Source organism: Lygodium microphyllum, chromosome 15 (assembly GCF_053477565.2).
Source record: "Lygodium microphyllum isolate KBCC chromosome 15, Lygodium_microphyllum_v1.1.10, whole genome shotgun sequence".
NCBI classification, from domain to species: Eukaryota; Viridiplantae; Streptophyta; class Polypodiopsida; order Schizaeales; family Lygodiaceae; genus Lygodium; species Lygodium microphyllum.
The window spans coordinates 131,965,237-131,992,193 of record NC_141149.1 but is presented as its reverse complement, the minus strand read 5'-3'; the positions used below and the strand labels follow the sequence as shown (position 1 = coordinate 131,992,193).

Genomic DNA, 26,957 nt, shown 5'->3' with positions numbered 1-26,957 from the left:
CTATTCCAACATGAAATGTAGCATTGGCATAAAACTATCAAAAAATAACAAGCATTTGTTCAATTCATAAGTCACATTGTGACTAATAGATATGTATAGGTTATAAATTGGAACCACACTACATGCTATAAGCAAAGAGCCTAAACAAGGGACTAGTTGTGCAACCATATTTGTTTTATATCAACACCATATGTGTGTCAATATATTCAAGAGTACAACTTATAGGTCAAAAGGCAAAGTATTCCATTAATACAGTACCTCAGAACTAGAACAAGGCCACTTTGCCTCAATAAGTGCAAGTCTGTAAAGTTAAGAGCTAGAAGTCACCACATGAAATTTATGCCATTCTAATTCAATTACAATTCTATTGACTATATAGTCAATGAGCATTAAATGAAGGCATAGGTATGGCTAAAATATGTGGGCTATAATCAAGACTAGCCCAATTGTGAAGCAAAGCCACAAACACCTACCCAAGATGTATTTAGCATGCCAAAAGAGCTAATAATCTAGTAGTAATATTAAAACTCATGGAGTCTTTCATAGTCAAAATTAGATAGACAAAGATCAAGGGGGAGAGGGAGTGCATGTGTGCATGTGTACATGTGCTTGGAATACTTATAGTAATATTGTTCGCGCACATGCACATAGCTAAACTAATGTACATGAAGTAGGTTTGTGCATGGGCGTGCACGTGTGACTAGTGTGTTTGACCTCATTATAAATGTTAAGTTCTACTTCCTTATCAAATTGTGTGTAAAACGATCTTCAATCATCCTCTCTAAAGGATAGGTAGCTTATCTCATGTCCAAATCAAACTTTGGCAACTCCTATAGCTTTCTTATTAAAATCCTATTAAGACAATCTTTGTCTCAACATTAGATGAGTGAGTTCCAAACCTCACCTTGGCAACCTCACCCTTATCTTATGCATTGTTTCACCCTTATCTTATGCATTGTTTTATTGACACAATACCATACCCCTGCTTACAAGAAGCATTTATAAAATCATCAACAATCAACAAAGCATGTGCTCACCATAATACTGCTTACTTCAATGTGATTGTTTCCCTTTTCAAGCTCGACCCCTCTTTTATGGTAAGCAAATACTTACATGCACCACCTAAAGTTGCTCAAGGAGACCTATGTGGAGATATTCTAGTGGAAAGGGATAGAAACTAAATTATCCAAACTGTCATTTACCAGTAAAAACAAGTTCAATTATAATCTTGTGCACACTAATAGTGTGAAAGACCACAAGAATTGCTTGGCTGGAGTAATTGCTTGGCTGCAATTACTCCAGCAATACGTGTCAAAGATCATCTATGTGGTGCTTGAGGATCAACCGACCAAGCCTGTAGCACAGGAATGAAGCTTTCACCCAATAAACATGCCTAACTACATGCTCATGTGCACGCGAGTGCAAGCACGCACACGAGAGAGAGAGAGAGAGAGAGAGAGAGAGAGAGATTATACAACTTTGACCAAACACGTGTAGCTCAGTTGGTTGAGTTGAACGCATGGTGACCTGAAGCTCTTAGAGTTCAACTCCTACATCCACAGAGTCATTTAGTACAGGAATAAATAAGGGAGATTTGAACATGAGTCAGTGGGTTGACAAAACAAGTGGCTTACCACTACGATAGCCGCTTGATTCTGGAAAAAACAAAATTATTAAACTTGGCCAAGGGAGGAGAATGGGAAACATATTGCACGATTAGAGAGTGAACCTTGAAAGCCAACTTCTTGTACAACAGACATGAATTTTTATCTTCAGCTACATGGGCTTGTAAAATACACCAGAAAAATTAGGGATCTTGTTTAGATGTTTCAATGCTGTCTCCGCTGTCTGCCTTGTGGCATTATTACCGTATCTGAATGCTTCTACCAATGCAGTGTGAACATTTTGATCTGTGGCAATAGTCCGAGCATAATCATTATTTCTAAGAATGCACTCAATTGCAGTCACTGCCTGCTGTCTAACCTGATCTGTCCGGTGCTCACGCAAGATTTCTAAAATGGGCGGTATAGCCTCTGCATTACTCAAAACTTGGATCCCTGCCTCATAGTTTTCAGAATCCAAAAGCAAAGTTACGAGGGCCTTCAAAGCCGCTTCCACTACAGCTAGATTTCTGTGATCAAGGCATGCCACCAATGGAGTGACTGCACGGGCCTCGACAAGGCAGAAGGTCTCCTTTGCAGAGCAGATGCCACCATGCAGCATGCACAACCCCATTGGCTTTGAATGGCTTTTGCCAAATAAACATGACCAGCAGGAGTTACTTGGTTCACTCTCAGGTCGCACAGACAACCTCTTTGAATGGGTGGAAAGATTTGCTAATCCCAAGGCACTTAGCCGTTGAACCTCATCCTGGCCCCCTGAATTTAGCAGATTTACAAACAACAGGGTCAAATTATGCTCCTTTATAAAATCTGCCACATCTGCATAACTGACCACCTGTGTGAACCTTGATAGAATACCCACCAATCCTTCCTTATATGCACTAACAAACCGTCCTCCACCAATTCGAACTGTTCCTTGGCGCAGCTGGTCAAGTTGCTTTGTAACAATAGAAAGGACCCCCTCATCTAATAAAGCACGGGTGAGTTGCATATCCTCAATTGGAAGGTTGGCTAGAAGACTTGCTGCAGCTGCTTGTTCTTCTGTCACACCACTTGTTCCAAGGAGCTTCACAAGAGTTCCCAGCTGACCTGTTGTGATCCGCAGGCCATCTGCAAGCTCCTGACCCATGTGTCTACAAAGGAAATACAGCAGTTTCACAGAATTGGCACGCAGTTCCTTCTGCGATGCCTCCAAAAACTGTATAAGAGTAACAGTTGCACCAGCACTCTTGATAGCCATGACCACCTTTCCAACAGCTTCTGGTGAAGAAGCCAACGCTACAAGCACTTGAAGAAGTTTAGATCCAATGAAAGGTCCAGTGTTACTGATTAAGTGTAAGAGCTCATGTATGGTAATTTCAGAGATCAGTGTGCTTCCATCCGCATCAACAGGTATCCTTTCAAGGTCAACACCTGAGTTCACCACATTTGCCAGGGTTGTGGCCGAAATTTCTTTTAGCTTCATAGGCAAGTGATTGACACCTACAGCAAATAGATCCCTTACTAAAGGATGAAGAATCCCTGCTTCAACTAGAATTTTGCCATTACTCTCTAGATTAGAAAGTTGACATAAGCACTTCAATGCAGCCTCTCGACCAGCCAAATATCCACTTTCAAGCATTTCTACAAGTGTCTTCGCACCTGCCTCTGCAACCTTGATTTTCCCTTCTCGACTAAGCACCACCTCTGAAAGGCATGTTGCCATTTCCAAACGGATCTCTTCACCGCCTGCAATATCCCCAAATTTGATTTTTTCTGAATGAGAATATGTACAGAGAAGATAGAACTGAGAGCTTCTGAAATTCAGTTGAATAAAAGCATTGATTTAATAAAAGATACAAGTACAGTTCTGATTAAGCTAACTTCACAGCTGATTCAATGGCAAGGTTAATGTTAGCATGCAGGATTCAGGGCACCACATGCTTCTTGATCATGTAATGATTTCAGGACTACAAGCATCCTGCTATATTTCACTAAGATTAACTGCAACTTAATTTCACTTCAAGAGGATGCACTCATCCTTCAACAGAGAAGGGTATTGTGGTGGTGTAAAATTTGACTTGAAGTCATCGCAAAAAGCTACTATAGTTCCTCCTCACCTTGCAGGATGGCACCCCTCCTTGGCTTCCTTTCACCATTTTTTTCCCTCTCTAAACTACCCCAATAGGTTTTGTATGTTTTTCTCTAGCTCCAAACATGCTAAAGCCACCATCTTTTTTCCCTCCAACTATGCCCTTGTATCTGTTGGCTTTCAGCCATATGCAGCTTGTGTGTGCGTGTATGTGTGCACATGCACAATGTGTGTGTGTGTGTGTGTGTGTGTGTGTGTGTGACTCTTTTAACATTTCTAAAAGGCTAATGTGGCCTATGAGACTACACCACAACATACAAAGAATTGTATATCTCATCTTAAAAGATAAAAGGTGTGCCTATGTGACTAGATGTTAGGTCTCTGTAATAATATGTTTGTGGTGTAGATGTAAGTGATACTACTAAGAAAGAGAAGAAAAAAAATATAGAAATGCGCTTTTCCTTAGTGAAGTATCTCCCTCAGGTGGAAATGTAGCTCTATGTGGTTGAGATGCCTCGGCATCTGTCTTCCGTGGTGCTGAATGATAGCTGTCATCTGTCTATGATAAGGGTGTCCGGGCCTCCTCTTGGGTGGACGTTGGTGTCTCCCTTGACCAAGTGCCAACGCTCTATCCAAGGACATACCCCCAAAAGATGAAACTCCTCCAGGACTATTCCTAGTAGCTGTCAGTCAACAGTGGTGGCCAATCCTATGCTCAACTGTGTGATATTGAAAAAGTCACTAACAACCTCTATCTAATCATGCTTGGCTGTGGGGGGGCTTCTATTGTTAGAATTTGCCAATTCTATGGGTAGTGCCCAATGTTTGTCTTTAGTTCTTTTTCAGTTCTTAGTGTGAACACAACTAAAGTTATAAGTCATATCAACACTCTTAGAGTGAGTTAAGAGCCAGTTAACTCTAGTTGAGTTAGAGCTAGGCCTATCTTAGACCTATCTTGTACCTTTCATTATTATTCTTTCAATTCAGCAAGTACACTCTATTCTTTTGCTTCAACACACTCTCATTGTCTCTCTTTTCTCTCCTCCATAGTTGGCTGTCATTTTCCAACATTTGGTATCAGAGCAAGGTTCCACACGCAGATTCACTTCAGCTACCGTCAACCGGTGCCACCCCACCTTAGGTCCCCTTGCTATCAGCCAGCTCTCTGCCTGAGGAAGAGAAGGACGAGCTACTGCTGTTTTCAGCCTGCAAGCAGCCCTACACGCAGTCCCATACGTAGCCCGCATGCAGCCTGAGGAGCTACTGTTTTGGAGGAGCTATCGTTGTTTTCAGCTCTGCCCCTTATTTTCTCACCTCTACTTGCCATATTCTCAACCCTACCTGCAATTTTCTGCAAACCCTAAAAAGTGCAAAAACCCTAATTTTTAGATTTCGAGTTTTTTCAAAATTTTTGCAATTTTCCATCCATTTTGGCCATCTCTCTCTGAATCTCAGCTCGTGCCACCCAAAATTTGGGGCTTTTGTCAATTTTTGCTCCCAAACTTCAAATTGACAACGAATTCGAAGAAATTTCACAATTTCTTTGACATTCACACCAAAAATTTTGGGGCTTTTGCCCAATTTGTAATCCCACGTGCAAATCTTCATTGGAAACGCCAATGTTGCACAATTTCATTGACATTTGTGCAAGAAATTTGGGGCTTTGTCCTAGAGACTCCAACATGCATCACGAGGCAGATTCCAACTACTGTTCACTGTTGACATGCACCCCAAGTTGACATTACTACAGAAATTGAAGTTGTAAAGTATAAATTTCTTCAATTTCGTTGAAATTTTAGGAAAAATTTTGGGGCTTTTGCCTAATACGCATTCCAAGGCAGCAAACAAGTAATACAGCAATATTTAATTACTGTTATAGTTAGATTGAGCAAAAAATTTTGAAAACTTTCAGTAAATTTTGGTAAGAATTGGCATTAAGTTTTTGTAATTTGTACTTTTGAGGGCACGCATTACAAGGCAAGTGTGGTACAGGAATGCATTGCTGTTATTTCTTGGTTGAATGCTGATTTGGATCAAACTCAACACACTTAGGCATTTTTGTGACAATTTGGTACCGGTTGCATAATTACGAGAGGATTTTGGTACTCTGAGAAGAACAATCTATACTTCAATAGAGAAGTATTTGGCTGCAGATTTTTGTCCATTACTCATAGCATGGCACGTCAAGGGACTAATGATCAAAGTAACATCCTTCGTGTCCTCACTCAGGAAGACAAACTTAATGGATCAAACTACCTGTTGAGGAGTTTTATGGTCCACAACCTTCTTGTAGCAAAGGACTTGTGGAACTATGTTACAGGTGATTTGCAACTACCAGGAGGTCTTGCACCTCAAACACCTCAGCATAACACTAGAGAACAAGCTACTGGTATTGTTGCCCCTACTCCCCCTCCTACCGAGGATCAGAGGAGATAAGACTCAAAAGATAAACATGCACTTTCTTTGATTGCCTTGTCAGCAAAAAGATCGATCATTCTATACATCAAGTCTTGTAAGATTGTGAAGGAAGACTATGCATTTCTAGCTTGCAATTATGATTCTTCAATGCTTGATTCAGTATTTAATGTTGCCGAAACGCAGTAAACACGGTATTTTGACAGTGAAGCTTCAAAGCACATCACTTCTAGAAAGTGTTTGTTTTCCTCTTTGCATTCAACCCCTACTCGGAAGCGTGTTACATGTGCGAACAGCAGCAGTTATGATGTTTGTGGCATTGGGACAATCACTATTACTGCTGCAGATGGTTCTGACTTCATGCTTCTAGATATCTTCTTTGTGCCTGGTATTACAAAGAACTTGTTGTCTATCTCTGCTTTTAACAAGCGTGGCTTTTAGGTCATCTTTGACGATGAAAAATGCATTGTCAGAGACAGGGAGATGGATTATACACTCAGGCTATCTGGGACCTTGTATAAGGGTTTGTTTTTGTTGGATACCTATGATGCACACTCTAATGATGCTCTGGCAATCACTACTCTATCGCCCACTATGCAGAATGTAGAGCTATGGCATGCCCACTATGGACATATGAGTTTTGGGAGTTTGATGACCCTTCAGAGGTGTCATATGGTAGATGCATTGCCTCCAGTGGAGACTCCACCTCCTCATGCATACAAGGGATATATTTTGGGGGCAAGATGCACAGATTTTCCTTCAAAAAGGATGGTGCAATGCGTACTGCCCAGAAATCATAGCTTATTCACTCTAATGTTTGTGGTCCCATGAAGACACGTATACTTGGAGGTCATCTTTACTTTGTCACATTTATTAATGACTACTCTCAGTATACATGGGTGTATGGACTGAAAGCAAAATCTGATGTGTTTATGCATTTTAAACATCTTGTTGCAAAGCTTAAGGCTAAAACTGGCTTGAAAATGCAAACACTTCACATGGATAGAGGGAGGGAGTACATGTCTTATACTTTTGAGATATATTTTCTTGATCATGGCATTATGAATCAAGCCACTATTAGAATGACCCCTCAGTAGAATGGTGTTGCTAAAAGGAAGAATTGCACTCTTATGGAAATAACTCATTGTATACTCAAGGGGCTGCCTCACAAAGACAGCCTTCAGTGTGCAAATCATGTGTTGAATCATGCACCCACTAAGGCACTAAAGACAATCACCTCATTTGAAGCTTGGTATGGCAAGAAACCCAAGGTTGACTACTTTCGGGTGTTTGGGTGCATAGCCTATGCACATGTTCCAAAAGAGCTTCATGGGAAGCTTGATGACAAGGCTATAAAATGCATATTTACTGGCTGCAATTCAGGAAGCAAGGGCTATCACTTGTATGATCCATGCACAAAGAAAGTTTTTGTGAGTAGGGATGTCATATTTGTTGAAAATGTTGCATTTCCACATGATCAATTCCAAATGCTACACCCATGACATTGGTGATGTCTTTAAGGGTCTCTTGCCACTTTCTTTGGAGTCTGTGCCTACTGTAAATGGACAGACAGACATAATACAGCAAGTTGTTCCTGCACAAAATGCACCTGAACAACAAGGTATTGATGATGGTTTGCCACATGCAATGGAAGATGTAGCACAACATGAAAGGGCTGCTATAAATGAAGTAAAAATAGTCCCAAGATGGCTGTTACAAACTCTCCAGGAGAGTAAAGTGGATGCTCCTTTAGCTGAACGCACTAGAAGGGCTGCTAGACATGCAGCACATGATGCAAGAGGAGCCCATTTGGCTAATTTTACAAATGTAGATGATTGTGATGAGCATGTATTTATGAGCTCACTATTGGGTGATGATGAGCCTACTTCCTTGGACAAAGCTCAGCAAGATGTACAATGGATGCAAGCTATGCAGGATGAGTTAGACTCTATTGCCACTAACTCTACATGGAATCTTGTGCATTTACCACTTGGCAAGAAGGCCATTGGCACAAAATGGGTTTTTAAACTCAAACACAAGGCTGATGGTACCATTGACATGTCCAAAGCATGCTTGGTAGCAAAAGGCTATGCACAGAAGGACAAGCTTAAAGCTGTCCATGCATGATAGTGAAGAGATGTTTGATGTTGCAATTTATAGCCAGGCTGTTGGCTGTCTTATGTATCTTTGCAACACACGCCCTGACATTCAGTATGCACTATCTCAAGTGAGCAGGTATATGCATAGCCCATGGACTATACATTGGCAAGCTATTGAGCGGATCTTCGGATACTTACAAGATACTCAATCACATGCATTATTATTTCCTAGGGAGGAGACTTGCAATTATAGGCTTACAATGATTTTGATTGGGTTGATGACGCAGACACAAAGCTTACAATGATTTTGATTGGGTTGATGATGCAGACACTAGGCCGTCTACTAGTGGACACTATTTCTTTTTGGGCCATTCATGCATTTCATGGCTAAGTAAGAAACAGCCTACATTGACTACCTCGTCATGTGAGGCTGAGTACAAGGCAACCTTCACGGCAACAGTGGAATGAATGTGGTACATAAAAGAGTGAAGACAAGAAGAAGGGTGGCACCCTCCTACTACCAATAGGAAAGACTACACCTAATACAAAGATTGCTACTTAGAATAGCACTACCATGACGAATGCATACAACCTTTAAGGAGAATACTACAAAAAAGAGATGAGGTGAAAAAGAGTTGAGGAAAAAGGAAGAACAACCTAAGTCCAAGTTTGACTATGAAGTTGTGACAGGGACTTTGATAATACCAAGATCAAGTATAGAAGAAACTAGAAACAATAGGCCATTTTTTAGATGTAACCTAATATTTGTTGGTTGAGGACCATAAGGCTCTATTATTGGTATGCTAGCCAACCATCCTACCTTCATGGTGAGGGGGCTCAGCACTTTCAATCACAAAACAAGGTTTTCTACTACAAGGGTATCACTTTTTTTTCCCAATCTCATATTAAATGGGAAAACAAATATCGATCAATAATTTCATCCTAGGCAACTTATTTTTGGGTCTCAATTATTAACTCTTGGGGTGACACTTAATATTTCTATCAAAGAATAACTTTGGCATACATGCTATCAAGAAGAAAATTTTCTACTACATTTCCCAAGATCAAATTGAATACAAAACTTACAGTGATAAAATAGTGTCACCTTTCAATCATTTGTCTTGTTGTGTGGGTCTCAATTATCAATTCTCATTAAGTAATAGATGGTCATTCTATCATGCAGCAAGGCTTGCTTTACATGTTTGTATACTCTATGTCCTTGATAACAAAACATATGGAAACCAAATTTTCACCTTACAACCTTTATTTTGACATGGCAAGTCTCAATGATTATTATATACTAAAGTTATAGTTTGCTTTGAATCTTCAAGCAATTGTTACTACTTTAAATCTCTTACCAAGAGACACATATGTGCATTTGCACCTAGAAAACTTTGGTGTATGCTATCAATGTACATTTCTAGTATACATTTATTTATACAATGAAAAAGATATACTAAAAACCAAAACAAGTCAAATTATGGTTGGTGTAACTTGGAGGTTCCTCTAATGTCCATCTGACCAAATCTTCTAGGACCCTAAAAAGAGGGCAAGTGCCATGATGGGTACTAGCTAGGCCTTGGTAGAGTTCCCATATTAAACATTACAAGGATTTAGGACTTTTGAACTAGGTGGTCATGTCATGGCCTATGTCAACTTGTTTGTTAAAAAACTCAATGGCGTTAGTAGAGATGGCCTTCATGGAATTAGTATTATGTCTTAGATTACTCTTTGAGGATCAACTAACCAAAGCCAAGTACATGGAATATTGCAAGGACTATGGTTGCACAGATTATTGACTGATCTACATTTACCATTGTAGGGTCCTACACCCATTCTTTCTAACAGTCAGAGTGCTATTGCAGTGACACAAAATCCTGTGTTTCATGCTTGCACAAAACATATTGAGGTGCATTACCATTATGTCAGAGAGAGATACTATGCAAGAGAGATTAGCTTGATGTATGTTCCTACACAAGAAAATGTTACAAACATTTTCACCAAGGCACTACCTTGTGAGAAGTTTGAGGCTTTTCAAAAGTCCTTAAAGTTGCTACCCTTTGGTGATTGATTATTCTTGTACTTTACCACATTAGCATTGCAAGGGGGTGTTAGCCCATAGAATTTGCCAATTCTATGGGCAGTGCCCAAGTTAGTTAGCTCTAGTTGAGTTAGAGCTAGGTCTATCTTAGATCTATCTTGTACATTTCATTCTTATTCTTTCAATTCAATAAGTACACTACTCTTTTGCTTCAGCGCACTCTCATTGTCTCTCTTTTCTCCCCTCCATAGTTAGCTGTCATTTTCCAACATCTATTCTATGGAATAAAAACTCTACACCTCTAAAGCTCTAATAGAAAAAATCCCAAACATCTCTAATCCTCAACTACATCACCTGTCATAGAGAACCAAACCCCTCTTAAAATAGGCAATGGTGTTTGCTTCGAATATCATAACTCTCTGTCACAAAGTTGGCACATGCAATCCCCAAGCTCCATCGCCTCCCATCTACCTACCTCAATCCTTAAGAGAGAGAGGGAGAGGAAATCATGGGGGAAAGTCAAAATATTAACAAACTTCTCTAGGTCATGCCTTCAAGGCCAAGAGTCTCATCTATACCTTTGATCAAGATTTAATACATGGAAGTATAGACAATTTTCAAACCAACCTACCCACACACACACACACACAATACTAAGATACATCCACTCATTTGGAGCATAAATGTACAACAATACACCTATGGGGTATAAAAATCTTGCAAACCCCCTTTGAGACAAAGGTGATTAAGCCTATGACACAAAAGGTAAATGCATAAGCCTGTGGAAGTGCTTACCTGAACAAGCAAGGTCTAAACCGAAAATGCAAATGCCAAAGGAAAGGTTTTACTCCAGCAATAACTCTTCGGAAAAAAAGATGTGGCTGCTCAATAATCTAGTTGGAGATGTCTGTAAATCAATCACATATAAAAGGCCTCTCACGGCAGTCCCGGGTAGATTGGGGACAGAAGCCATGGCAAAGGAGTATAACACCACCAGCATTTTCCATCCTATAAACTGCAAAACAAGCCATGGCAATCTTTGGTATGAAGAAACTCCTACCGATGAAGTTCCCCTTGATGTCAAGATTCCCCTGAAGCTGCTCCCAACAGCCTTCAAGGGAGTGAATAATGGATGACTTGAGCTCAACCAAAGTGGCACACACCAAGAGGCTCCCACCCCCGATGCTCACCTGAAAGCAAGCCTTCCAAATATGCCACCCTATGAGGCTGCCAATAATCCCCCATCCCTTGGATAGCAACACAGTAGGCCCAATACCTCGCAGCTAGGCACAACCTCCAAGGTCACCACTGCACATGAGCCAGTCTCCATGATGAAGATTCTATCATGCATCTCTGCCTCCTAGAGTAGATGACAGCCCTAATAGGCTAATTGCCAATAGAAAGACCCCCTAGAGATACACCCAAGTCTAGGCTCTACTCAATGGCATAGCCTATAGGCTCCACCTTACACCAGTTGCATCGCCTCACATGACCATAGACACTGCTTTGAAGTCTCCAAGCACTGCTGTGGGCAGCATTAGCAAACCCCATCAAGTTGCATGTGAACCAACCAACTGCCAATTGCAAGGTCCCATGTGTCACTAGCTATATGATATAAGAGGCCCTCCTTGACAATCAACTATGCCATAGGAGTTGCCTGTCATGAGGACATGTATTTTTGAAACCTCACTTAACATGTGGATTAATTTTTAATCACATGATTAAGTAAATGTTGCACATGGAGTTGCAACTCGGGTTAGAGTAAATTTACGAGCCCGGGATCTAGAAAATCACAGGATGTCAAAGGCAAAAGTTGATATAAGTTATATTGCACAGGTACTTGGCGGTATCTAGTGCCAATTGTTGGCCTAGGTCTTTCACTTGGCCATAAGCATCAGTTGGTGACACTAGAGAAGTGGTGTTTAATGGTACCTAACGCCAATCTGATGGTCAAAGATGACGCAGAGACACTCGAAAATGGAAGTTGCCTAGCCAATTTAATTATTGGCCAATTTGATTATTTTTCAGAGCACCGAAATAATTATTAGATTAATTTTCAGTATTTACAGACTGAAAATTAATATTTAATTATGGATAATGCTGAAAAAACCATTTGAGAAGGCTGCCACTTGTCAAAAATGCCCATGCAAGACTGAAAAACGTCTTTAGAGGTTGAAGAGAGGCATTTTTAGTGTATTCGGCCTGCAAAAGAGAGGGAGGAGATGTTGCTAGTCTGATTTACAGTCATTGGATGACCTTCTGAGGCAACCAGGGGGAGGAGAAGACCAATCAACAGCAAGTGACAACATCTACAGGCTGTTGAGACAGGGCAGCAGCAGTAAATGACTGATTTTCTTCAGTTCTTTGCATCTACAAGCTGTTGTGGCAGCACAGCAGCTGCATTTGACTGATTTTCAATCATTCTTCGCGACAAAACTCGAAATTTTCTCTCTCTACAGCTATCTCTCTCATCTCCCAGCCATTTCATAGCCTTGCTCCGAAGATCTCAGCATTTGGACCCTTGGAGGCTGAGGAAAATTATCAATCTAAAAATAAAGCTGAAAATCAGGGCAGATCTGAAAAATAGGGTTGGAAAGAGGAACAGATCGCACAAAAAGAGTGGGGAAAAGTGATGCACTGTCACGTAAACCTTAATTGTCGGCTATCAATATGGTTTATCACACTAAGTTGGATACCATGAAAGAGAAATATGTTGTTGACTTGAACTTTGTTAATGTTTATGATCAGCTTTGCAATGGCCAAAGGCATGGACACTTTATGTAAGAGATGGATTTCTAATGATGCATGGATGACTGTGTGTCACAAAGCAATTAAGGCCTAGAGTTATCACTCAAAGTCATGCTTCTCCATATGTAGGACATAGAGGTATTGATGCCACGGTCAAGGCAGTGAAGCATTTCTTTTATTTGCTAGGTTCGAGGTATGATGTAGAATAGTTTGTTAAGACATGCATCATATGCCAAAAGATAAAGCATGATAGCCAAAAGATGCCGGGTTTTAGTTTGTTCAGGCACTTTAAGATAGACTAATTCTCCTTCTTCAAAGGAGACGTCTCTTTGGTGAGGATCTGCATAAGCTCTACCTCGATTTTGAGCTTTCTTAATATTTTCTTGAGCAAATTTTAACATACTATTCATATCCTCCAAAAAGTCCTTGGCTGCCTGAACCTTTTCCTTATGCAGTCCTACTGCATGAGGAGCTTTGGGCTGAAACCCATACATTGACATAAATGGACTATACCTAGTGGAAGAGTGCTTGGCACTATTATATGCAAACTCTGCTATCGGTAGATACTCTTCCCAATTAGTTTGCCTTTTACTTACATATGCCCTAAGCATATCTTCAAGGATTTGGTTAACCCTTTCAGTTTGCCCATCAGTTTGCGGGTGATCCACCGTACTCATGCTAAGTTTAGTATCCAACTTCCTAAATACCGCACGCCAAAATTGACTATCAAATTTTCTATCCCGATCAAAAACTATATTTGCCGGAAGGCCATACAATCGGTATATGTTCTCTACGAACAATCTAGCCAATTCTGGTGTTTTAACATCAGTTGAAGTTGGAATGAACCTAGCCATTTTGGTTAACCTATCCACAATCACCCACACAGAGTCGTGCCCCCTCTGTGTTCTGGGTAATGCAACAATAAAATCCATGGAGATACTCTCCCATTTTCCTGAAGGAATCTCTAATGGATAGAGAAGTCCTCCCATTTTCAATCTTTCAGCTTTATTAACCTGGCATTTATTACATTTCACCACATGGTCAAGGACGTCCTTATTCATTCCAGGCCAATAGAACTGCCTTTTAATAAGACTATAAGTCTTATTAACTCCTGGATGTCCCGCGCTAGTGGTATCATGACACTCAAAGAGTATCTGGCACCTTATTTCTTTATCTTTCAGGACACATACCCTCCCCTTGTAGAGTAAATAACCATTATCAATGGTAAAATTCTTCCACTTGAATCCGGTTTGAGCAACTCCTAATGCTCCATTTCCTTGTTGAACATCCTCAGATATTCCTTCCTCAGTGAAGGCACTTTCATTTGGATCCCCATTTTTTATTGCTTCCCATATATTGGAATATGCCAGATCAACCTAGCATTTTCCTTTTAAAGATTCAAGCAAGTCGGAAGTGAACTGAGTAAAACTCAATTCATTTACGATGAGCATTCTATTGAGTGCATCAGCTACTATATTATACTTTCCTTTTCTATATCTTATCTCATAGTCGAACTCTTGGAGGAGTTCGGCCCATCTAGCTTTACGCCCTTGTAGATCCGGTTGGTCATTAAGCCACTTAATGCTTTCATGATCCGACAAGATCAAAAGTTTGGCACCGTACAAATAGTGCCTCCATTTCTTCATTGCATATACTATTGCATACAGCTCCCTCTCATAAACAAAATAATTCTGTTTTGCACGGCCTAATTTCTTGCTTTCAAAAGCAACTGGTCGACCTTCTTGTAATAAGACCGCGCCTATCGCCTTATCACTGGCATCGGCTTCAACCACAAATGGTTTATTGGGATCCACAATTAATAGTACTGGAGCTGTAGCAATAGCTACCTTAAGTTTTTTAAAACTTTCATTTTGGTCTGTTCCCCAATTAAAGCTCTTTCCTTTCCCTTTAAGTTGGTGGAACAGCTATTTTGGCATTCTGGATCCATCTTGATTCCCTCTTTCGAGATAATATGCCCCAAATATTTGACCTCTTGTGCGAAGAATTCACATTTAGTTTTCTTCGCATAAAGAAAATGTGTTCTTAACAATTGGAATACCAATTGTAAGTGTTCTAAATGTTCTTCTCTTGATTTACTAAAGATCAAGATATCATCCAATAAGACTACTACAAAATGTCCTAGATAGGGCCGTAATACACTATTCATCAGCTTCATAAAGGTAGCTAGTGCATTAGTGAGGCCAAAAGGCATCACCAAAAAATCATAATGCTCGTATCTAGTACGAAATGCTGTCTTAGGAACATCTTGTGCCTTAATTCTTACTTGGTGATAGCCTGATCTTAAATCTATCTTTGTGAAGAATTTTGCCCCTTGTAATTGATCAAAAAGATCTTCCATTCTGGGCATAGGAAATTTATTCTTCACCGTTATTTTATTAAGTGCTCTATAATCAACACAAAGTCGCATAGAACCATCTTTTTTCTTTACTAATAAAATTGGCGAAGCCCAAGGTGAATTACTGGGTTGTATAAACCCTTTATCAAGGTAATCCTTAATTTGTCTTTCAACTTCTTGGTGTTGTGTTTCACTTAATTTATATGGTGGTTTAGAAATAGGGTGTGTATCCTTATTTGTGTCAATTGGGTGATTTATATCACCCCTATCTGGTGGAAGGCCACTTGGTAAATCAGAAGGAAACACATCTTTAAATTCATCTAACAAACTACTTAATTCATTATTTACATTCAACTCACAAACATAAGAAAATTGTTGCTTTATATTACAGAAAGTAAAAGTGTTTTGTACAGGAAGAGACCATAACATATATTCCTCACAAGCTTCCTTCTTTATCAGCTTCTGAACCTCAGTGGAACACAATAAAGGATTATCAGATACTTCATGTTCACCTTGAATCACAAAAGTCTTACCATCCCTTTCAAATTCCAGTGTATTATGATGATAACTACGTTTTAAGGATGGTTCCAATCCCCATAACCACTCCCTCCCTAAAGCAATATCGGCTCTTTCCATATTCATAATTTGGAAATCAAGTTTATCTTTATATCCTTGGATCTCAATTTCCAAATTGAATACCATTGTATTCCATATTTTATTATCTTGACCTTGCATCATACGAACAACATATTGATGCCCACTCTTTTGTTGGGGAAGTTTCAATTTTTTGACAAGTGCATAATTTATGAAATTGTGGGTAGCAGAGTCATCAATCATGACTCTCAATCCATGCACTCTAACTAAATCATGTGGCCCAAAGGTAGGCTGCCACATAGAAGTTGACATACAACACCTGTGTTGTACATCCATGTGCAAGACCTATAAAGATTTATACCTTTCATGCCCCTTTAATTCTAGAGTCTGCACTACATGGATTTGTTTTTCTTTTCCCTTGCCCTTGTCCTTATCCTTTCCTTTGTCTTCCCCCTTTTTCCTTTGAGGGCAATTCCAGGCAGCATGGTTAGGGGATAGGCAATTGAAACACAGCTTTTTTTTTTTGCCTTATCAAAGTCATCTGGACTTAACTTTGGCCTTACATATTGTTTCTTTTCAAAAGGTTGTTTCTTGCCCTTAAAAAATGGCATTTTCCTTTTAAATTTGCCTACAAATTTTGAGGTTTCCAATTCCTTAGACTTCGGGTCCGTATCAATGAGACTAGTGAGTGTACCTGGATGCGTACTATCTTCATTGATTAATGCAAACTTAATTGCCTCTTCCAGTGTCTTAGGTGAACTCCTTTTTACAGGCCTTATCTAGTCTCCTAATGAATCCTCTTGTCTTTTGAAATTCATCTATTCCTTCCAATTTGAGGATTATCTCACGATATTCCTCCAAATGTCAGCAGGGGTCTTCCCTTTTGTCTGACATAATCCCAATCTTCCCAATTTCTTTCCATTTCATTTTCAGGAAGGGATTCTTTCAAAAAGACAAATTCAAATTGAGCCCAAGTTTCAGGTATTTTATTTGCCTCCTTTAAAGTTCGCCACCATTTATACGCCTTTGGCCCCAAAGTTAAACTAGCCTCCAGCGCTTGGAGATGTGGTGAAGTATTTTTAAGTTTGTGTAAATCTTCCCATTTTTGGAGAAAATTAAAGATAGTGTCTTTATTTCTATCTTTTTCCTCCCCGTGAAACTGAGGGGGTTTCATATCTTTTAGAACTGGATTATCCCTCAACTTGTGGTGGGGTTCCTTAGGATCTCGCATAGTCACATCTAAATCTTTCGATGAAGATGGAATATTTGAGGTTTCTATCTTATTTTTATCCATTTCTAGTAATAAAGTTAATTGAGATTTTATTTTGGTGAGTGTTTGAGTTAAAAATTCCATTTGAACCCCCTGTGCCTGCACACGAGCAGTTAGATCATCAAATTATTCTCGTGTGACAAAGAATTCTTCCCATTGTTCTTCTTGCATCTCCATTTCATGGGGATCTACCATAGGGTGGAGGGTGGTCCCTAGAACTGGAACCTTCCATTACTTCCTCTTTTCCTTTTTCTGCTATTAATACACTGGAATTGGAAAGCAAAGATAAGAAATTTGCGTACAAAGTAAAGTACTTCCCTGCTTATAATAACAGGGCAACTGTTGCTGGTTTTATTAATAAGCCCGAAGAGTGAGGAATAATTTATCTTCCCGCGGTCACGCTGGAAATGAAGCTTATTGGCAGAAACAGCTAGTAAGGAGGGGACTAAATATCCCCCTTCTTAATGGTCACGTGAACCATCAGTACGTCTTCTATGTATGAAATAGGTCTGACTGACTTCAGTCGACTAGTGACGGGTTTGACTGCCGTTGTATTACTGTTCTCCGAAAACAGTCGTGTATGATGTGTGACATGTGGGGTACCGTCTCACGTTGTATGTCTCCTTGCGGCCAGTTATAACGGATAACGGGAGAAGTGTTCGTCTTCACGGTAGTCCCATGTAACATATGGAGTACCGTCAAGTCGTCTGGCCCTCGCCTTAGTCGCTTGACCCTCACGCAATAAGACGTCAAAAAAAAAACCTTCGTGAATAACTCACGAGATCAGGACCCGCTGGCTCAAATAGGACCCAACGGCTCCAGCAGAACGCGATGGCGGCTCTAATACCAATATTGTAGTCGAGATGGCAATTCAATGAAGAAACTGATATGATGAGGAGAACGGAAGACCACACAGTTCGATTCTCAATAGGGGCACGAGATATGTTTTTTCCTCCCAGCCTTGCCTAGTTAATTGCTAGCAACTCCCATCGTGATCCGATTGCTAGCCGTCACTTCTTGGTAAGTCCTACTATTCCTAGACTCTCTTTAATTCTAGGCTCCCCTAAACCCCGTTCGGGCGTCCAGGGCCCCCAAGCGATCATCCCTCGTGCCTATTTTCCGTAATTTACCTTATTAATATAACATATTTTCCCTTGGTTGAGTTTGCTTACAACAACACAATGCATAGTTCTATGGGCAAAGCTCCATTTGAGGTGGTAGAGGGTGGTAAGAAAGTACTCCCTATTTTGCACACAAAAGATAAGATCTTTAAGTTTGATCGCTATGTGGAAAGCATAGATGCAGCTTATCAAAAGGTTAAGTATGGGCTTCAAAGATCATAGGATAAGCAAAAGAGAGCACCTGATCATCATAGGCGTGCTTTGCACTTTGTAGAGGGCGATTATGTATTGCTGTGATTTGAAAAGGCACAGCTGAAAAAGATGAAGGGCAAAGAGCGATTGTATCCAAAGCTGTCTATGAGATACTATGGGCCATTTCAAGTGTTGGAGAGGACCAATGATGCATGCTATAGGCTGAAATTGCCTCCACACTAGCGAATACACAATGCCTTTCATGTGAGCTTGCTTAGACCTTTTCATGGAGATGTGCCAAAGGATATATCTGCTGAAATTCAGTTGGAGGTTGAAGAGCTCGATGAAATACTAGTACCAGAGCAGATTTTGGTATACAAAGAGAGGAAGATCAGGGGTAAGGATTCCAAAAGATACTTGGTGAAGTTTCAGAATTATTAACCAATGGATGCCAAATGGATGGAGGGCAAAGAGCAATTGTATCCAAAGTTGTCTATGAGATACTATGGGCCATTTCAAGTGTTGGAGAGGACCAGTGATGCATACTATAGGCTGAAATTGCCTCCACACTAGCGAATACACAATGCCTTTCATGTGAGCTTGCTTAGACCTTTTCATGGAGATGTGTCAGAGGATATATCTGCTGAAATTCAGTTGGAGGTTAAAGAGCTCGATGAAATACTGGTACCAGAGCAGATTTTGGCACACAAAGAGGGAAAGATCAAGGGTAAGGATTCCAAAAGGTACTTGGTGAAGTTTCAGAATTATTAACCAATGGATGCCAAATGGATGGAGGAGGATGACTTGGCAAACCATCCTCGATTGTTGTAGCTTTACCTAGATGCCTTTCAGTTAGAGCCAACTTTAGTTCGGGCTCCGTCAGGTTCAGCAAAGCAAGGGTCCGGAGTATTGCCTGATGCTCAAGGGGGAGGTAGCACTTCCACGCCTCCAGTTATGGACAGCTCTCGTATATAGTGATTCTCAAATGTATTCAGCATGCATCCAAGGTACTGTGTTGATAGTATGTTTGCCATAAGATCACTACTAAGTGTACTAGTCATTGTGAGATGTATGCAGATGAGTATGAGTTTCGGGCACTAGAACTATACTTTTGCATCAGCTTATGATCAATTTAGTATGAATTTTGCTTCAATTTTGAGACAAATTCTGATCTATTTTAGCTCATTTTTTTGTCAACTTGAGAACTGTTTATGGTCACTTTTTAGATCAGTTTTTGCATTGATTGCTGGTCAGTTTTTGCAATGAGTTTGTGATCACTTTGGGATCACATTTGCAGTAGTTTGTGATCAGTTCTCAGATCAGCAACAAGTAATCAGTTTATGCTCAGTTTTCAATGGTTTATATCTAGTTCTATGGACAACAACATATGTTATGATGCCATTGATGTTTTAGCCATCGTTTATTCTTGGTTATGCTATGCTATGGTTTTGGTTTTGCCAAATGAGTTGAGCTCATGATAAATGGACATGTCACATGATAATGTGGCAATGTTTTTGAGATTCTTTGTGAGTCTTATGTTATGTTATGTTGGCTGGTAATTTTCAGCATATGTTGGTCGTATAGAATGGTTGAATAGCAATGCGCAATGTTGTGTTGACTATGATGCCCTATGGAAATTCCAGTGTAGTACTTTGCTTTTGATGCATTTGGCAATGCAATCGAGGACGATTGTAAGGATTTTAAGGGGGAGGGTTGTCATAAGGACATATATTTTTTAAAACCTCACTTAACATGTGCATTAATTTTTAATCACACAATTAAGTAAATGTTGCACATGTGAGTGCAACTGGGATTAGAGTAAATTTACAAGCCCGGGACCTGAGAAAATCACAGGATGTCAAAGGCAAAAGTTACTATAAGTTATGCCGCACAGGTACTGGGTGGTATCTGGTGCCAGTTGTCGGCCTAGGTCTTTCATTTAGCCATAAGTGTCAGTTGTTGCTGACACTAGAGAAGTGGCATTTAATGGTACCTAACGCCAATCTGATGGTCAAAGATGATGCAGAGACACTCAGAAATGGAAGTTGCCTAGCTAATTTAATTATTGGCCAATCAAATTATTTTTCAGAGCACCGAAATAATTATCAGATTAATTTTCAGTATTTAAAGACTGAAAATTAATATTTAATTATGGATAATGCTGGAAAACCATTAGGGAAGCCTGCCACTTGTCAAAAATTCCCATGCAAGATTGAAAAACGTCTTTAGAGGCTGAAAAGAGGCATTTTTAGTATATTCAACCTGCAAGAGAGAGGGAGGAGATGCTGCTAGTCTGATTTGCAGCCATTGAATGACCTTCTGAGGCAACCAAGGGCAAGAGAAGACCAATCAACAGCAGGTGACAGTATCTACAGGCTGCTGAAACAAGGCAACAGTAGTAAATGATTGATTTTCTTCAGTTCTTTCCATCTACAAGCTGTTGTGGCAGGGCAGCAGCTGCATTTGACTGATTTTCAGTCACTCTTCGCCACAAAACTCTAAATTTTCTCTCTCTATAGCTATCTCTCTCATCTCCCAACCATTTCACAATCGTGCTCCAAAGATCTCAACATTTGGACCTTAGGAGGCTGAGAAATTGCAAATTTTTATGCTGTAAACTCTAATTTACAAGAGAAATTAGGGTTTACTAGCAACCTCAAGAAGCATGCCAAAAATTGGAAGCTCGAAGACTTAGATTTTTCAAGGCTGAAGGTGAATTTCAGCTAAATTCAAGTGGAGGACTAGCCAACCATTGAATTTGGGGCATTTCCATCGTCTATGAAGTGGATGAAGGCAAATTAAGTGTCCGAATCAAGGGGCAAATCAGATTGAAGACTTGCTGGTTACTTTGGACAGCAAGGGGAGTTTGGATTGTGGAGTGGATCGGGAGAATCCCATTGTAAATCAACTTTTTTTTCAATAAAGCTAAAGAAGTACCGAAAGGGGCGCCAATTTTGGGGCCAAAGCATTGTCCAAGATCAATAGATAAATTTGTATTTTCAGATTTGCATTTATTGTTTGCTGCTGTAATTAAGCTATAATCAAGGATTTACCACCCATCTGCGGAAGGAAGGCTGGTTACATTGCCAAAAAGTCCATCTAAACAAGTCCATGATACTATCCTCTACCATATGTCTGTTATATGCTTTACCACCCATCCACAGAAGGAAGGCTGGTTACATTGCCAAAAAGTCCGTCTAAATAGATCCATGATACTATCCTCTATCATATGTCTGTTATGTGCTAGAGTCTAGTCCATATCATGCACATCGAGATGTCTACCGATCCAGGCTGTGTAGGCAAAGAAACACACTGGCTATTGTGAAATTGCTGAGGCAAGTCAGCTCCACTCTCCTACATCCCAATCCACCTATTCCAAGGCCCTGCCCTCCCAAATTCAAAGTCAGCACTCTTGCATGTCCAACCAAGAGATATACACATCAAGACATTGTGACTTTCCTCTGACTCCAAAACCCAATATCCTAAGGGCACCTCTAACTCTACTTGCAATCTGCATTGGGCTACCCACCTATGGCTTGTTTGCTGCACAAGCTCTTGATCAGGAGGGCTCAAACACTTCTGGGGAAGCATTGCATCAATCTCCCATTGTCCGGCCCATAATCCCCTCCTGCATCCCACTACTTGCTGAAGGACCTCCAGGTCCACATCCCTATAGATGTCTCTCCAAACCAAATGTGTATATGCTCCCCAAGCTGCACCCTATCATGATCCTAAACTAGAGGATTCAATATGATTGACTCTATATTGATCCCCTCTTGACAACTTGGGAGCCTCTGCTCTAGAACTTTCCACAAACACTACTAAACATGTCGCAAGCTGCGAAGGAAAGACAATCTAGGTAGGGTTGTCGGCATTGTGGATGGCCTCTACTCTCCTTTGAAGCAAGGCTACATTTCTAGAAGCCCTCTCAAAAGAGGAGCTTCCAAGGCTATCCGGAGTAAGCCCCCGAATCACCAACTTTCCCAAAAGGGCATGGCTTTGGTACTCTCAATCAATCATTCCCAAACATCCCTTCAAACAATGTTTGATGATGGTCTACCATGCCATCTTAGTGCAGAAGTCCCTTGACCCATGCAAACTAGACCACAAGAAGTTCTACAAGGCATCATACCCAATCGATGCATGAAGAAAAGAAACACCAGCAAGACACTATATACCAAGTCATTGCCAACAAGACCTAGTTGACCGCTAGCACTTGGCCCTCTAAGAAAGACAAGTCATCACTCGTGTTCCAATAGGTCAATTTTCTCTTAATAGAATCTCACATTGACATGTTTGTGATCTCCAGTCCAACCTATAACACAAGGTATTTAATCATCTATCTCCTACACACCCATCTAAAGCCCAATTGAACTCCCCAATCAATGCTAGATCTAGAAGCTATAAAACTTTAAAATACCCACTCACTTTTGCCAGTTGCTTTTTGCCTCTATTGCAATTTGTTGTGTACAATCCCTCTAGTGCTAGTCTCACACTCTCCAACATCAGCTCATCATCTTCACAAGGCAGTGGAAGCAAAGGGGGACCTCGGGCCTCGGGTATGAGATAATGAGACGTGACAAAGAAAGGCGGAGCCTGAGGGACAAAAGACAAGGACCACCAACTGGGGGCAGGGCAGGGTAAGGGAGGGGCAGACTCCAGAGCGGGGTCCCGGGGCGCTATGTAAGTATGCACTCTGGAGGCCGGCAGATTCATCATAAGGGGGCCAGGGCAGGGGGCCGCACTGCGCAGACAATGCAGGAGAAGAGTTGAAAACGGAAAAGATCTCGTCTATGGAGGTTGGTAAATGTCCATGTCTGACCTTTTCGGCGCGCCTCGAGTCTTCGACTCCTCCTGAGGGTGTCATGTGTGTATCTCAAGTCTGACAACTCTGCCTCCATTTGCATCAATAGCCTGAGGCCCTTTAGCCTGCTAACTCTCATGCCCAAGAAAGAGGGCATTGCCTTTAAAAAGAACAAAAAATGTAAGAAGTTCTAAAGGGTAGCCCTATCTAACTAATTGCTCCAAATGAAACCCCACACCTCTCATCCCACCTATGATCACCTGATCTATAAGTGCTGAAACCCCACTGATCCACTACAAAGGAAAGCCTAACTAGGCCACGGTGTCCTCCAAGAGGTCCCATGCAACCCTGTCATGGGCCTTCTCAAAATCCCAAAGAAGCACTCCAATCCTTTGCCCACTATGTCGAACCCCCTCTATAACCTCCAAGAAGATCAAGCCGTTATCCAAGATGCTCTAATCCTAGGCGAAACCTACTTGGATGTCATGAATGATGTCTAGAAGGAAGAGAGGGGAGGGGGAGGGAAGGCCAAATTAATTTGAGAGCATAAAAATGTGAATTTGGGCTTATAGATTTCATCTTCAATTTGCTGTAAAACCGTTATGAAAATCCCAGCAAACCTTTGCTTCTTCCATAGTTATTCATAAATTTACATTGTATGCAAGACCTTGTCTAGACTATAGGGGCAAGCTTTTTTTTAGCTTCTAGATCTAACTTTTTCTTTAACGTTGTCAAAGAATTTATTGTTCATAATATAAATCATGGGATTCTTATGAACACAGAGGAACTTCACTGGGAGTTATATAAGGAATTTGCATACAAAATTCAGACATTGATACCCAATAACCAACTTAGTTACATAAGTTCTTTTGTATTTAGCATATAATTTTTAGTTGTACCATGTATATTAATGAAAAATAAGTCTATGGGAACCTACAACTTGGTCAGCTGGAAGTAATTGACAGTCTGCAGGATAAATCACATTGATTCAAGTGCAAAAATATGGTTAGAACTCAAGAAAAATGTCAAAAGTTGCCAAAAGTCCACTAGGTTCACAGGGGACCTGAAGTAATAGACTATTGTGACCAGCAAGTGACCTGAGTAGGTCAAAAAGTGACATGGGCCTGAGCAGGGAGCAGCCCGCATTTTTCGGCGCAAAATGAGGACTGCACAGCCTGACTGTAACTGGAGAGGAGCTGAAGCTATGGTGCATGCTTTGGAGCATGCAAACTAGAGATCAACAGGACCTGAAGATGAAGATGTAAACACGGTGAGAGCTCCACTTCTCTGTCCATTTGGTTTGACGAAAATGCATGATAAGACAGTCTATAAAAGGGAAAAATCTGAGAGAAAAGTATTCAGCCTGCTCTTATACACGTCTTCTCTCATTTTGTCTACCTTATTCATGGTCCAATGAAGCCCGACTTATACCCAAGTACTTGAGTGACTTTGGGGCAAGCATAGGGTGAGAATTTTGAAGGTGTATGGGCTGTTATGGGCTGAAATAACCAATCATAAACAGGGCAGCCCACTGTTCTTGTCCATTTTTATGAGCAAACAAGAGATTTATGTGGTTGTAATGGAAGAAAATGACCTCTTTTCATCAGAACTTTGCTCATTAATGATTAAAGGAGCTTATTCATGAGTTTATACTCTCTTTTTGAGCTTGATTATGGGCTGGAATTTTCTGTTTTAAAACAGGGTCGAAGTAAAGATTATGCTTCTACAATGCATTTCATGTACCATTGGCCCAAAACTTGAATGTATTTGAAGTCTATCAACATAATACTTGTTCCCTAGAGTTGTAATCCATCTATGTACTTGAAATTAAAGCCACTAGAGCTTGTATTTGATATTCATATTTGGATTGAGAATCTGAAAATATCCTTTATGTTATGATATATGTATCCAAAGGTATTTGATGTAATCAAGTTAGAGTTATTTATTCCATTCATGTATGCTAAAGACATAGTGAAAAAGCTTGAATTCTTCTTCCACATCTAAATCATTTCTAAATCCCGGATCTTATTAAACCCCAATCTATTTCCCCTTCCTGAACTTTGAATCCCATACTTCTCTTCTGCACTAAGTCCCGGTAGTAGACCTTCAGCCCTTAACACGACGACAGTGGTGAACCCGACGTGAAGGTCCGCTGCGAAAGAAAAAGTCCAATGGGAGAGTCAACGAGTTCGGGAGGAGATGCCTTGCAACACTTGGTTCGTCTAATGCAAGTGCAATTTCAGCAGCAGTTGCAAGTGCAACAACAACAGAGACAAGAAGAAGAGCGGATTGATGCTGCTGCCATTAAAGCCTTGGAAGCAGTTGGGTAAGAGCTCAAGCAATTTAATGGGCAAAATGTGTCCTCTTTTATCCGCCTCTATACAGACAAGATGGTCTTCTTTGGAGTTCCTCAACATGCCTGGAGCCGTTATTTTGCCCATTTGGCTGTGCATAGTCTCCAGGACCGAATTCATGGTCTTTTCCAAAAAGACGCAGGATGGTCCGTGTTCAAAAAGGCTCTTCGAGAAGAATTTTTTCTTGAAGATTCTGGCCTTATGACAAAGAAAGTCTTCACTGAATGGGTCGAAAGGCCCAATAAGGGTCTAACCGCCCCACTGCTCTTCATCGAGAATTTGAAAGCAAATTTGCTCAACTAGATCCTGACGATCAACAAGGTATGGAAAGTCAGAAGATTGAATTATTTCTAAAAGTTGCAGATTCTTCTCTTCAAGAGAAGTTAACTGATCGACTTGAAGACCCTGGCTCTGAGACGGGATTGAAGACTGCTTGGAGTGATGTCACTGAAGCAGTTAATATGATTGCTCGAAGAGAGCGGTTGCGCCTAAGATGGGGATCAATCCCAGCATCAACTGAATCCATGAAGGAGCCTGCTCCAGTTTCTTGACCTCCTATCTCTATGGCCGAGCAACCAAGAAATTCTGCTGTTCCATCTCCAAAGAAGGATGTCACGGACGAGCTAATTAAAAGCATGCGGGATCTCCATCTTAATCTCACGGAGATTAATTCTAAAGTGGAAAGGCTTGATGTAAAAGTGGAAGAAAGGGGTCAGCCAACTGCCCAAAGGCCTGTACGAGAAGGCTTCAAAATAAGTTGTACTTGATGTGATAGCCTACAGCATGACAAGAGGGAGTGCGGTGCATTCCGTGAAGCTGAAGCACAAAAATTAGTCTTTTGGAAGGATGGTAAAATTCATGCAACCGAAACCGGGCTTCCTCTTGAGCCAAACTTCAGCAACGATGGCATGAAGAAAAGATTGGAGGATTTGGCAACAAGAATAGCCTATGCAGCTGTTGATGCAGCAACCTATAGGCTACAAATTGAGCCAACTAATGAAATTGTTAAAGCATGTAAAACTAATGCAAAATCTAAAGTGTGGATGCAGGCCTTGGATCGCATGGAGCAAGGCAAGGCAACTAAAGATTATTTAACCACTGCCAGTCAATGTATCCGAGGAAGAACTGGTTGGACCGAGCCATTTGATTCATTTTCAGCTTTTGCCCGATTAGCTGAAATTAATAATCATGAAGCCATGATAGAAGAAAAGAGAAGAAGAGATGAGGATGTTGCCGGTCCTTCTTCTTCAGGGCCAACTAAATGCGTAAC

At 40.6% G+C, this 26,957-nt stretch overlaps 1 protein-coding gene across 4 annotated transcripts in view; it reads right to left on the bottom strand.

Moving 5' to 3' along the window:
• Nucleotides 1-1,386: 1,386 nt before the first annotated feature.
• Nucleotides 1,387-26,957, bottom strand: part of LOC148025081 (U-box domain-containing protein 44-like) — a 49,909-nt gene continuing 24,338 nt past the window's right edge. For 3 of the 4 annotated variants that reach the window (XM_087694781.1, XM_087694782.1, XM_087694780.1), the window contains one exon: nt 1,394-3,350. In XM_087694781.1, coding sequence (XP_087550907.1) covers nt 1,777-3,350 — 1,574 coding nt within the window. In that variant the 3' untranslated portion in view covers nt 1,394-1,776. Of the gene's footprint in view, nt 3,351-26,957 lie in introns of all 4 variants that reach the window. The other variant, XM_087694783.1, reaches the window with a different exon arrangement.